The 13,377-nt window shown below is 38.4% G+C and overlaps 1 protein-coding gene across 6 annotated transcripts in view; it reads left to right on the forward strand.

Moving 5' to 3' along the window:
- HOOK3 (hook microtubule tethering protein 3) overlaps positions 1 to 13,377 on the forward strand; it is an 86,433-nt gene that overhangs the window by 62,954 nt on the left and 10,102 nt on the right. For all 6 annotated transcript variants that reach the window (XR_008425895.1, XR_008425894.1, XM_024578785.3 and 3 more), the window contains exons 16-21: positions 172 to 259; positions 4,090 to 4,124; positions 8,350 to 8,432; positions 9,422 to 9,522; positions 10,592 to 10,696; positions 10,862 to 10,933. Coding sequence is in view for 4 of the 6 variants with exons in the window: in XM_024578785.3 (XP_024434553.2) it covers positions 172 to 259; positions 4,090 to 4,124; positions 8,350 to 8,432; positions 9,422 to 9,522; positions 10,592 to 10,696; positions 10,862 to 10,933 (484 nt within the window). In the remaining 2 variants the exon portion in view is untranslated. The remainder of the gene's footprint in view (positions 1 to 171; positions 260 to 4,089; positions 4,125 to 8,349; positions 8,433 to 9,421; positions 9,523 to 10,591; positions 10,697 to 10,861; positions 10,934 to 13,377) is intronic.

Raw genomic sequence — 13,377 nt, forward strand, 5'->3', positions numbered from 1 at the left:
AATCATCGTAGAAATTACCAAGCACTATGCAAAACACTCAAAAAAGTAAGCTACTGCTATTACAGCCTGAGGCTTTGTTTTGCTAATATACTGTCTCTCTACCCAGTCTGACAACCTAAGGGAAATGACATAAGTCAGAGTTTGGAAAATTAATGTGCGTTCGATTTCTAGGCTGGTGAATCAGAGACTTCTGGAAGTACAGTCACAAGTTGAAGAACTGCAGAAATCTTTACAGGATCAAGGATCGAAGGCAGAAGATGTAAGTTTGAATTTGTACCAACCACGGTCCAACAATTCCAGTGCTAACAAAGCCTACTCACTTTCGGTATTTTACTGATGTCCTCTATCAAAATGATTTGTCCTTGTGTGGCTTGTAGGAAAGAAAGTGTTTTCCTTTTACTAGCGTTCCTTATTAAAAGAGCCAGATGGTATTTTATCTCTTTCAAATTTACTCTGCTGGGAATCAGAAGTTCATTTGTAGCGATCAACTAAGAAATTAATTGAGCTTTATGTTTTACAAGTGCTCAGCTCAGTACTCAAAAGTATAGGGTTTTCTCTGTGGTCAAAAAAATGCTGGTAGAAAGCGTGTTCAAGTAAAAATTTTTGATGTGAAATCGATATTTAAGAAAAATGTCATCCCTAGAATCACATCATCTCTAAATTCTGAGTCCCTCTTGCTACCCCTAATAACACACTGACATACAAGTTCACTGGCGTTTTTAAATATTTCCTTAGCACTCGGTGTATCTGTTGTAGCCCTGCCTGCTTGACCGGCACCCCGAAATTTAGCATCTCGTAAACGTGTGGGACCAGCTCCTAGGTCTTTTTCACGTCCTCATGCCCACTCTGTCACGGCGCTCACGCAGCAGGGAGCGGGCAATCAGTGCAAACGACGGAAGTGCCAGCCAATCGAATTTTGCCAATTCCTTACATTTAATGGGCAGTGTACAATAGAGCTGTGACTCTAAAGTGCTCAAAAATAATGTAAAGATGGGGGGAAACCTGAATTTTAGTGACTGATCTTTGCTGCAGCCAGTTGGGTTTGGGTTTGTTATTTGCTGTTGCCAGTGTAATTTGCTATAAACTCTGGCTTTCGAGTGTAAGCCTGTTTGGTTGTTCCCATTGGTAGAATCATTTGGGGGATCCACATCAACATTAGATATACCCCGTTATCAGCTTTATGAATCTAAGAGGGTATAAGGACAAGAGGAGTCATAGGAGGGAGAGTTAAACTAGTACAGTGCTTAAAACCCCGGAATATTGGATATAAAAAGCTCATTAGTGACCTATTTTGAGGAGTTTCATCAGATTTATGAGCTTATATTGGCAGCATGTTCTTGTTTGCACTGGTTTTGGTTCCTTCTTAATTAACATGTTGATAGTGCTTAGATTCCCAGGTTGATTTCCACTTCCTGAAATTGTCACCAACATTTAAACTACCTTGTTCCCTATTAAAGTGGAACTAGTTTGAAGTGTCATGGTTTACTTTTAACACATGCTTCAATCCAGAACGCCAAATCATAGAGACACGAAGCAAGACCATTTGTGTATTAAAATGCTCAATATTAATAAGCCGAACTAAGAATGTCTTAGAGATGAGCCAGAGTGGCTAACATTTCTTAGTTCAGGGAAATCTCTAGGTCTCTCACATGTGTAAATGTAAACTTGAGATTTTGGCCTTTGAAAGTTTGACAAGTCTTTTGTTGATTTGTTGTGGTCGAGAGGAGAAGGGCCCGTGGTGCATAGAAAGTAAAACGGTGAAACATCAGTGTCAGCTCAGCCTTACTGCTGTAGCAATAACCTGTGTACTCGAGTCTCTTACATTGAAAGAAACCTAAAGAAATTTATTCTGTAAAAAATAATTTTGCATAGCCTGGTTAAGTATTACTGCGGTAATCAAATCTAATTACATATGGTGTTTGCCATTACTTTAAGAGAACGTATTTCAGGAGTGAAATGCAAGTTTTATAAAGCACAATTTGCACAGATTGGTCCCTTTGTTTGATGGCCCAGGTACTCAAGAGATGTCTTGCCCTAAATTCTTAGAAATTCTCTCGGATCTCTTTTCTACGTATAGGAAATACTCAGAGAGAAACTTTCCCTATTCTGATGACATCGCTCAGAGTGGTGTAGAGAAGCAGTGTGGTACAGGATACGTGGTTCTCTCCCTCAGCAGACTCTTGATGTTTCTGTATTCTCTTCCACTAACCCACTGTGCCGCATCTCAGGAATACGTAATACATAGAATAACCTGCCAAATGGAATTGGTCCCCTCTGAAGAACACCATAATTTCTACTTATTGCTGTTACCCAAAGCACAGTCCTTTCAGTAACCTTAAGTTAGAGTAGGATGGTTTGCACATTTTTATTATTATTTTTATGTCATTTATTTTTAGCATGGAAGCAGAAAAGCATTGTTATATCCAGTCACATGGATAATTTGAGCTAGCCACAGTGTATAAAACTCCAGAGAACAAGACAGGATGAGGAGACCATAGAAGAAAGAAAAGTGTACAGTTTTGAAAAAATGCATATCTTTTACTTCTGTTCATGAATTACTAAATCGTTCCTTCTATTGGCTGCTGTGTTTGCTTCATACTAATATGTCCTCTCTGTCTCTTGGCATGGTTTCTGCTCAAGGCTATTGTAAGTATGGCTTCCTATTCGTTTCTATATATTGAGCAATTTTGTTATTTATATATTATCTGCCATCATAGTTGATACTATTAAAATTTTAAATTATGGGAATTTCATGCAAAATGAACATACCAGTATAACTTGCCTTATGGGTTTATGTGCTTCATGGATAAGATATTTAAAGGATATCTGCTCCTTGAAAACCACTGACTGTGCCCCCGGTCTCACCATCTTCAACTCTAAGACGGGCTAACGGTGCCCAGTGTTGTGGGGTTAACGTGAGACCATGTATATGACGTGCTTTAGCGCAGTACCTGCACATTAACCACTCATTAAACCGTTACTTTATTATGTGTTATCTCGGGTTAAAATTAATTTTGCAGAGATTAATCAAAGCACAAGTGCAAAATTAAAGTGAAAGTATTTAGAAAGTATTTTCATTTTGCCCTGTGTGCTAAAGAAGGAACAAGCATAATTGGAAGTGAATGGGGTTATTATCTTTTTTTATATTTGGGGGAGTGGCGATAGAGGTCTTGGTGGTCCACTGGTCTAGCTATAGCTAAGTACTGAGCAAAGCAATGAATTTGAAATGTTCCAGACCTGTATTAGAGTGGACTTGAATAAATAACAGTTGCGGTAATCATTGTCAAATAGGGTGAGTGAAAATTGAAGAACTTAGTGTGTGGTGTGTTTTCTCCTCAGCACTGCTATTGATTGAACAATTTGTTTAATAAGCCTATTATTTGGGTTTGACAGAATTATGTAACCATTTATCTCAAAATGAAATGCTTTGTAGAATTCACTAATTATATGTACCTTACAGGTATTAAGTTCAGCTGTGAAACCTAGTGGTCCTATATAGATGCCACTATTTATGATTATTTTTAGGTCACTTCTGATCTCCCCCTTTTTAGGAGACTTTTTTTTTTAATACCCAAAGCTGCATTTTCTAGCATATTCAATTCTGTGTAGATATAACCCTTCATATTCCCATGGCATCATATAAATTATTTGTACCCTGTGCATATTTGTAAATCTCTGATTAAGTCATAAGTACTTATGAAAATTGATTCCAGACTTCATCATGATACAAGGAAAGCAGCATAAAAAGTGGCTAACGGAAAGCCCGTTATCATTAGCATTCTGCCTCCCTCCAGAGTCCAAGGATATTAGGTCTGTACATAAGTGGCTTTTTAATTTGTTTCCCTGACTATAAATAGAGAATTCAGATGTGCAGTTTCTGGGTATTTTATAGTGATAGCTGTCACTTACAGGCTGCTCTCTCCCTTATCAAAGTGACATAAATTTGGGTACATTGTGTGTTTTGAGCTCTTGGACCAAAGAAATTACTGAGGGCTCACTCAGAGTGAGTTATTACTATGCTCTTAATTTTTAGAAAATAATCGTTAGTAGTAAAAATGTTAATAAAATATTTTTATTTTCTATTTTCAGTCAGTTCTTCTAAAAAAGAAACTTGAAGAACATCTGTAAGTATAAAAGCTACTGAGGTTCATTCTGTTATGTGGTGAAACAGGAGGTTTTATGCTGGGTGGTTACAGAGTACCCAGGCAATGGCTAGAGTGTCCCTTGAAGATACAGAACATTGTAAGACACCTGTTAATAGTGTCTAAAGGGCCGTCTCCACCCGAGATCCTCAAATCAAAGCAATGACTGCTTTAGAGCGGCTTTCAAATGAGATTAATGGGTTTTATAACTTCATGACAGAACTTACAACCTAGTTAGGAGTTTGAGACACTCTAGATCAGGAGTCAGAAACCTTTTTTTGTAAAGGGCCAAATAGTAGTTACTTTCGATTTTGCAAGACGTGGTCTTTGTCACAATCCCTTGGCGCTGTAGTTGTAGCTTGGAGGCAGCCTTAGTTAATATGTAAGCTAATGTTGCTACCCTGTTCCAGTAAAACTTTATATGAAAAAACAGGCAGCAGGCTGAATTTGGCCCGCTAGCCATAGTTTGCCAGCTCTGGAGTATGGCCAACTGAATGTTCCTTTTTAAGTAAAGTTTCTTTTTTTCCTGTCACCTGAGGATGTGCTTACTGATTTTTAGAGAGAGGGGAAGGGGGGAGGGGAGAGAGAAACATCGATTGGTTTGCCTCTCACAGGTGCCCAGACCAGGGACCAAACCCACGGCCTAGGCATGTGTCCTGACCAGGAATTGAACCCACAGCCTTCTGGTTTACAGGACTTTTGGGTTTCATAAAAAGTGTTATAAAGCTTATCAATAGCAGATTATCAAACATTTCCTTAAATCTCAGACATACCTGAACATGACTTTTTAATCTAAATGATGGAATAAATTTCAAAATGTTATGTTTGTTTTCTCATGAAAAAGAAATCTTCGTCCTTCTTTATCTTTAGCTGAGGTTGACAAGTGAGGAATGTTTCGTGATTTTTCTTGCAGCCAGTAACAAATTTAACCCTTCCTATCACTTTCTAGCAACACTCTCCCTGCAAGCATTGGGTGCAGGGTGACCGTGAATTGCCGCCTGTCAGAATGTTAAAATGTTATACTAAATAAACCAGGTATTCAGGAGATAATTTTGACTTACTCTTCTGAGATTGGAAAGAAATTCCGTAGTTTGGCAGTTTACCTCATGCGGTTTTTTTTCCCTTTTTTTTTAATGTGGGGAAGGTGAGATACTCCTTGCAACTAACACTTGCGGGCAAGTGTAACAGTGGGCAGATTTTTAATGTATTAGAACAGAGAAGGTTACCTCCCAGCCGTTGTGGGGTTACCTAGAGTCAAGATTTAGTGCTGAATTCTGCCCTCTCTTCATTTCCCATTCCTTTATTGGAAAAAATAGAATACCTGTTGTTTCATAAAACTATGGTCTGACCATTTTTTGTGTTCAGTCATTGTTCAGTCATTGACGTGGTAAAATCATCAAAAGTAATTTATTAGAGATGAGGCCTGTATTCATTTCCTGTGGTTGTTATACTTCCACAAATTAGGTGGCTAAAAACAATAGAATTTTATTCTCTAATAGAAGTCTGAAATCACAGCATCAACAGGATTGGTTCCTTCTGTAAGTTCTAAGGGAGAATCTGTTCCAGGCCCCTCTCCCAGCTTCTGCTGGCTGCCAGCACCCCTTGTCGTCCCTTGGCTTGTAGATGCATCACTCCGGTCTCTGTCTTCATTTTCATGTGGCATTCTTCTCTCTGGATGTCTGTGTCTTCTTACGGCTCTCAGGGATACCAGTAATTGGATGCAGGGCCCACCTTGCTCCAGTATGACTTCATTTTAACTAATTACATTTGCAAAGACCCTATTTCCAAATGCCACATTCACAGGTACCGAGGATTAGGACTTCACCATGTCTTTGCAGGAGTCACAGGGCCCGTCGACATCTTAAAAGACAGTCAGTCTCACACAAACCTAAAACGACGATGGGGACCGTTTTACCAATCTGGTACTTACTGACAGACCAAGTATTGCCAGAGATGTTGAGCCGTGGTAATTCTCATCTGCTGCTGGTCGGAGTTGCAGCGGTTTTCTGATTAAACTAGGACGTGCACGCATCCTGTGACCCACAGTTCCGCTCCCCTACATGTGCCCTCGTTCAGCAGTCTTCAACCTTCCCCATCTCATGGCACACACAAACTAACTACTAAAATTCTGTGGCACACCCAAAAATATATTTTCTGCCAATCTGACAAAAAAATCAGTATAACTTTGATTCATTTTAAAAAATAAGGATGGTAATTACCTACTTTTTTGCTCCAAAGTGACTTAAAAAATCAGGTGCCCGTACTTGTACACAAGGATGTCTGGTACCAAGAACTAACCAATCAGATGCAGCCTTATTATGCAACCTGTCCAGTAAGATATAACTCTGTTACATGACCAATACCTATTGCTGTGTTGGCTGCTGTCATTTTTATATTTGGCAGTCCAAGGGAAAAGAGGTCCGTGCCCCTGACTAAATAGTCAGGTATTGCGTGTTTTAAAAATTCGGGCAACTACCGGTAGAGAATCACCGCCCTAGATACCTGGCGATGCTGTTGTCCCTGCGTACCAGGAGACATGTGGAGGAAAGTGTGGAAGAGCGTTGTTCGTCGTAACAGGAAGTAAAAACAATACAAGCACTCCCAGGTATAAAATGATAGATAGAACGAGGTGGATGCAAACAACAGAACACTAATACAGCCGTAGAAACGGGCAACCCAGGGCTAACACAACAACACAGGTGCCTCTCAAGAGCGTAATGTTAAATAAAAGGTGGACGCCACAGAAGTGTACATACAGTGTAAATAATGTATAAGTTAAAAATCGGGCTAAATTAAGCAATGCATTGTTTAGGAGTACAAAGGCCTCTCACAAAAATCATTAGAATGATTGAAATTTTGAATTTTGGTTACCGCTGAGCAGGGGGATGGGGACACACGGTTCTGAGATAATCTGTTTCTTAATTCACTTCTTCCCTAAGCTTAGTTTTTCTCGCTCTTTAAACTATATAAATTTCTTTGTGTGTGTGTGTGTGTGTATGCTGGATGGGACAAAAGTAATTTTACAGTTCATATGGAAAATAATACAGTAATTAGTAAATAATAACACAAGAATAAAGTCTGTTTTGTGTACTCCACTGTAAATCTTTTACCCCACCCTGTGTATATGTATGTATGTATGTATGTGTGTGTGTGCCATACCCTCAAGAAATTGTTGAAAAAGAAAAAGATTTACTACTGTATTATGCATTGAAAAGACTAGAAATAGAGAAAACAAAGTACTCTATTTTCCATTTTTCTGTATTTTGGCAGCCCTTTTTTCTCTTTCATATTACAGAATGCCATGCTAAATAGTGTATAGGGAGAAATACACATATAGAAATACCAGGAAAAAACTTTCAGTTAATGTATTTTTTCACATTTGTATTGGGATATAACTTAAATACAGTAAAGTACTTAACAAATCCTCATTGCTAAGTCTACAAACACCTTGATAAATGTTTTCCTGCATTCATAGGTAACCCTGTCAACATATAGAATATTTCCAGCAACCCACCAGGATTTTTCATTCTTCCTTCTCATTGATTGATTACATCCCCAAAGTAGCCACTGTGCTGCTCTCAATCACTTTTCATCAGTTTTGTCACTTTCTGAAGGTCACGTAAGTGTGACCATTCCATATCGCCCTCTTGTATCTGACTTCTGTGCTCAACGTTCTGTATTATCTACCCATGTAGTTTCGTGTGTCCTTTTTTTGCAACTCAGGCACGTGTCCTGGCTGGGAAAACCAGTGACCCTTTGGTTCGCAGGCCAGCGCTCAGTCCACTGAGTCCCACCAGCCAGGGCTGGATCCTTCTTTTCTGTTGGCATAGTGCTCTTTCTGTTCTTATTTTTAGAATTTCACCTTTTTGCAATAAGATTTTGCGTTGTAAACCTCTGCAAAGTTTTCAGCTTAATTTTTACAATATCCTTATTGCTGGGGCAAACATAAAGATCAAGTTCTTTGTGCCCTCTTGTGCGGGTTTATGTCAAAGAAGTAACTGCTTCAAACTCTCAGATTTTGTCTCTATTTTTTAACTTATTTTTTAAAGTCTATTAAAATCTTAATCTTTTCATCTTTGTTTTATAGCGTTCTGTGTTATGCAAATATATCCCCAAAATAAAAAATGTACATTTTTCATTTGGAAAAAGATGCATAATAGTAGTAGGTGACCTGGTGTTTTATATTTTGTTAAATGTTTTGTTACAGAGAGAAGCTGCATGAAGCCAATAATGAACTGCAGAAGAAGAGAGCCATTATTGAAGATCTTGAGCCCAGATTTAACAACAGCTGTGAGTTTTTCCTAATTAGCATAGTTTTAAATTGGTTGGCCTGACATTATCCTAATGATAAGTTTACATGAAATTGTTTATTTTAGAAATAGGCCCTATTACATATTCTAGCCATTAAAGGATTTGCTTTATTTATAAAAAGAGTATATAATCATCTTCACAATAATTCTTAAATTTCTAATTATAGTTGTATTTTTCCTTAACAATGAATGCTAATGAATATTTTATGAAATTATTTTCATAGTGTAGTTGAATGCTAAGTCAAACTTTTACTTCTCTTGAAGTTTTCACAGATAAAATGTGTGAATTAATGACTTCATTCATTCTCTTGTGTGGAAGTTGGAGCAAGACACAGACTTTTACCTTTTTATTGCAATAAAATACATATAACATAAAAATGACCATTTAAACCATTTTAGGTGTACAGTCCAGTGGCATTAAGTATATTCACGTTGCACAACCACAATTAATTACCCAACTGCCCGGTATAGTTGTGCAACTACCCTCATCCCCAGAACCTTTTCATCTTCCCAGATTGAACTCTGTACCCCCAGCCCCTGTTAACCACTTTCTGTCTCTGCGAATTTGACTATTTTAGTTATTTCCATTCATATAAGTAGAAACATAACAATATCTGTCCTTTCGTGTCTGGCTTATTTCACTTAGCATAATGTATTTCATTTTTACTTAGTATCATGTCTCCATTTTGTAGCATGTATCAGAATGAAGGCTGAATAACATTCAATCTCATGTATATACCACCTTTTATGTATCCTTTCATCCATCAGTGGGTGATTTTTAATTTAAGCATTTTCATACTGGAGTTTTTGTTTATAAGAAAAAAAATTTCAAAAAGAATTATGAATTATTTTTTAAAAAAAGAATTATAGGAATAGATCAATCTCTCAAAACTATTAACTACTTACTATTAGTTGAAACTTTTTTAAAGTTACAATCTAAAAAAATTGTTTTTTACTGCTCACCTGCAGCCTTAAAAATTGAAGAATTACAGGAAGCTCTACGGAAGAAAGAAGAGGAAATGAAGCAGATGGAAGAACGATATAAGAAATACTTAGAGAAAGCTAAAAGTGTAAGTATGCATCCGTGGGCATCTCGCCTCACTTTCTGATCGTGTTTCACTGACTCCTCATGCGGAGAATTGGAAGAACAACAACTACCAAGAAGAAAATGAGCCTTTATGTAGGAAATAAGTGGCAGTCACCACCTTCACTACTAATCAGAATGACCTGCACTAATTGTAGGGCAGCCAACGTCTTGTGCCTTTTGATGGAGTATCATTGCCCAATAACATTTAACCTGAACCGAAGCAGTCTTCCAGATTAACTTTCAGGTCCCAGGGAAAATGCGGTTACTGTAATAGATTAAATAACACTTTCAGGAAATCATCAGATAAATGCAGAGTCTGGATAAAAGTCCGGGTCATGAAAAAGAAACAAGCATTGGGGGGGGGATGGACACAAGAGGCTGCTGTGATTTGTAAAAGCCCAAAGGGATCTAAGGACCAAATGTAATGCATTAATCTTTGGGTGCTGGATTGGGAAAGAGAAATCAAATGTGGAAGTACAGTAATTGGTGAATCTGTGTTAAAGGAAATGGGTTTTTATTGTTCTGCTGTTTCAGAGTTTTCCGTAGGTTTGGTTATTTTTGGTAGTAAAAGTGTTGGGCCATAAAGCAAAAAGACCTTTCCCGGAAGATCTCTAGTTGGCCAGCTAGAATTATGTCACATGCCCACGCATAAACCGAGCCACTGGCAGAAGAGATGGGTCACAATGACAGGCTTTTAAACCATCAGGACCCTCGTACTAAGTACACGTCGGACCAGGGGCAGAGGGCTAGCCGACCAAAGCAGAGGAAGGGGAAGGGGCCGACAGCTGTCAGTAGTGTTTGCTGCAGTGGAACGTGTTAATTTCAGGTGACAGTGACTTCTTATACTTGATTCTTTTCCATAATTAAAAAGTTTTATATAATTAAAAGTTACAACTGAATATTATTTCATACATTCAAATTTTAAAGTATCCTTATAACTTTCATTTTCATAAGGTTGGTTTATCTTTCATTTTTTCAAAAATAAGTGCTTCCTTAGATGTTACATTCTGTCAGTTTGAGACTTAAAATTTTTCTTTTGTTAATTTTCATAGGTTATCCGTACCTTAGATCCTAAACAGAATCAAGGAGCAGCACCAGAAATACAAGCTCTGAAAAACCAGCTTCAGGAGCGGGACCGACAGTTCCACTCATTAGAGGTAGTTTACTGTACCATACAATAGGGTATTTGAGTTTTTATTCTTTTTTTCTAGAAGACTTGATATATGCCGTTGTCTCCATTAATTTAGAGAGTTCATTGTGACTCTTTGACTGATATGGAATTGTTTTTCATCTTTACATGTTTCTGCTTGCTTGTGTTTTAGAAAGAATATGAGAAAACGAAGAGTCAGAGAGAGATGGAGGAGAAATACATCGTCAGCGCCTGGTACAACATGGTAAGACAGTGACGCTTCAGACACTGCAGGGCTCACTCAGTGAGTGTGCAATGTTTGTCACACGCCTTCCCTGTAGAAGTAATTCTGCCAGATGAATCTGAGAGTAATCGCTGTCCTAACACACACTAACAAAATCTTAATGCTGACTGTAGGACCAGAAAGCAGAAAGGCGAATCGTCAGACACAGGGTCAGGGCATGTGAACACATCGGTATCGCCAGAGAATAGAAAGATAAATGACAGTTTGATTTCTGTTGCTTGGCACCATTTTCGTCTAGGGGAAAGGGACTTTGATAATATCTCAACACTGACGTAGTTGCTTTTGGGAGCCTACCTCAGTGTCTTTGCAGGAGTGGTACGAACACGGGGTGTAGTTTAGTTCTCTCATAGGGTTTGGGGAGGTTTATGGTTGTTGGACCCTGAACGACTGGAGGTTTTGAAATTGGACTTTTTAGCGCACGCGTGCACGCGCACACACACACACACACAGAGACTTTAAAAGTATTGCAGGGGAAAATAAATGCTCATCAGCATTCTGGGCTTCAATAAGATTTTATGAGTATGAATAGCTGTGGATTTTGAAGAATGCTGTACTTTCTTCAATATTTTTTCCTAAACTTTTTGTCTTCTTTTTCTTTGCTCTTTTTCCCAGTAAGACCACTTCTGCCTTTTCAAAGTGTTAGTTGCCTGAGACAGGAAATTAAACCAGATTCCTTTCTTCAACCCTCTTTGACCTTATAGTTGTGTTACTGGCACAATACCATTGTTTCCATTTTACAGTTACAATTGATACTGTGTCTTAAAGGTTAGTGCCCAGGCCTCCTAATTATGTGATTTGATCTTTGTCAAAAATTTACACAATTTCATGACATGTCTACATTTATATTTGCTTTGGTTAAAGCCACATATTTAAGATTTTATCACAATTTAAAAAAACAAAAGAAAATCATTGGCTTTAGAATACTATTACTGGTAACAAATACAGGTTTCTTGAACATTAAAATTAAAAAACGGAGCCCTGGCCGGGTAGCTCAGTTGGTTAGAGCATCATCCTGATGCGAGCCAAGGCTGCGGGTTTGATCCCTCGAGTCAGGGCACGTGCAGGGTCAGCCAATGAGCGCATCAGTAAGTGGAACAGCTCCCTGCTCGTGCTCGCTCGCTCGCTCACTCTCTCCCCCGCTTCCCCTCCTCTCTGAAGTCAATAAATTAAAAAATTTTTAATAGGAAAAAAACTATATATTTAAGGAAGTTCTCCAGGAACTAATCTTGACTCCACCTATTCTGGTTGCTCTTTCTCCTTCTTAAAGTTAGTAATAGCCATCTGGGAGCTCTGCCCCTCAATCCTTATTGGTAATTTCAAATTCTTGACTGCTTTTAATGACTTCGCAATTGTGTTTCTTATGGAACTAAATGTATTTATCCTGTGATACAGTATTAAAGAATAGTTCTAATTTTCAGCTCTCCAGAGAGGGAAGGAATAACCCTGAGTAGACTCACACAAGTTATGTTCAGATAAGACAGCCAGTAACAGCTTCACACACACACAGAAAGCTGTGCGTCTCACTCACCTGAAATGAAGATGACGAGTGCTGGGAAAAGGTCTTAAGTGTCTCAGAGAACAGCCTTGTGATGGATACTGAGGTCTTGACAGTGTGTGAAGAATTTGAATAAGTTGCTTGGAATGTGAAAGTGAAAAAATAGTATATTTTATTTTTATTTTTAAAATCTTATTAAAAAATAGTATATTTTAAATGAAATGTAATTGTTAGTAGGTGTAACCAAATTAATAAATAAAGATTACCAATAGATATTTGCTAATTTTATTCAAATCCTTAAATGCTTTGATTTCAAATTGAGTGAAAAGGCTGTTCTGGGTTTTCTTATAGGCAGAATGGAGGAATGTGTTAACGTATTTAGGTATATATGATGGGTGCAATGCGGTTAAAAAGGCAAAGCCATGACCAGTGTTCTTCTTAGACGCTAACTACTGATAGGAAGGCTTATGTTTTAGTCTTCTATTTTCCGTACTAGTTTGTCCAGTGCATTCTGGGAAGGCTGTGTGTCTTTTCACATAGCTTGGCTCTCTGCCTGACTCTCCTCCTGGCCCCGTTACTCATTTCTTCCTTGTTGTCTTCCCCTATCTCCCTTCAGTTTACTTGTCTCCAGTCACTGGTGAGATTAAACAGCCGCTCTCCAGTGCTTAATGTTTGTCCGGCGAGGGCTCTTCACTGGCTTACTAAATGAGTACCAAAACCACTTTTTTCCTCATCTGCTGATAGGTGGTCATTGCGGTTTTTCCTCTGTGTTTAGAGAGTGCGCCCCCAGAGGTTACTTCCCTCCTGTTAAGGTGCTCTGGGCCCTGCAATTATGGCTCCTCTCCCTTTTAAGCTAGTAAACCATCCTCCAGTCTTCAAGAAAGACCCCCTGCTCCCTATTGGGCCCTCT

Source organism: Desmodus rotundus, chromosome 13 (genome assembly GCF_022682495.2).
Source record: "Desmodus rotundus isolate HL8 chromosome 13, HLdesRot8A.1, whole genome shotgun sequence".
Lineage (NCBI taxonomy): Eukaryota > Metazoa > Chordata > Mammalia > Chiroptera > Phyllostomidae > Desmodus > Desmodus rotundus.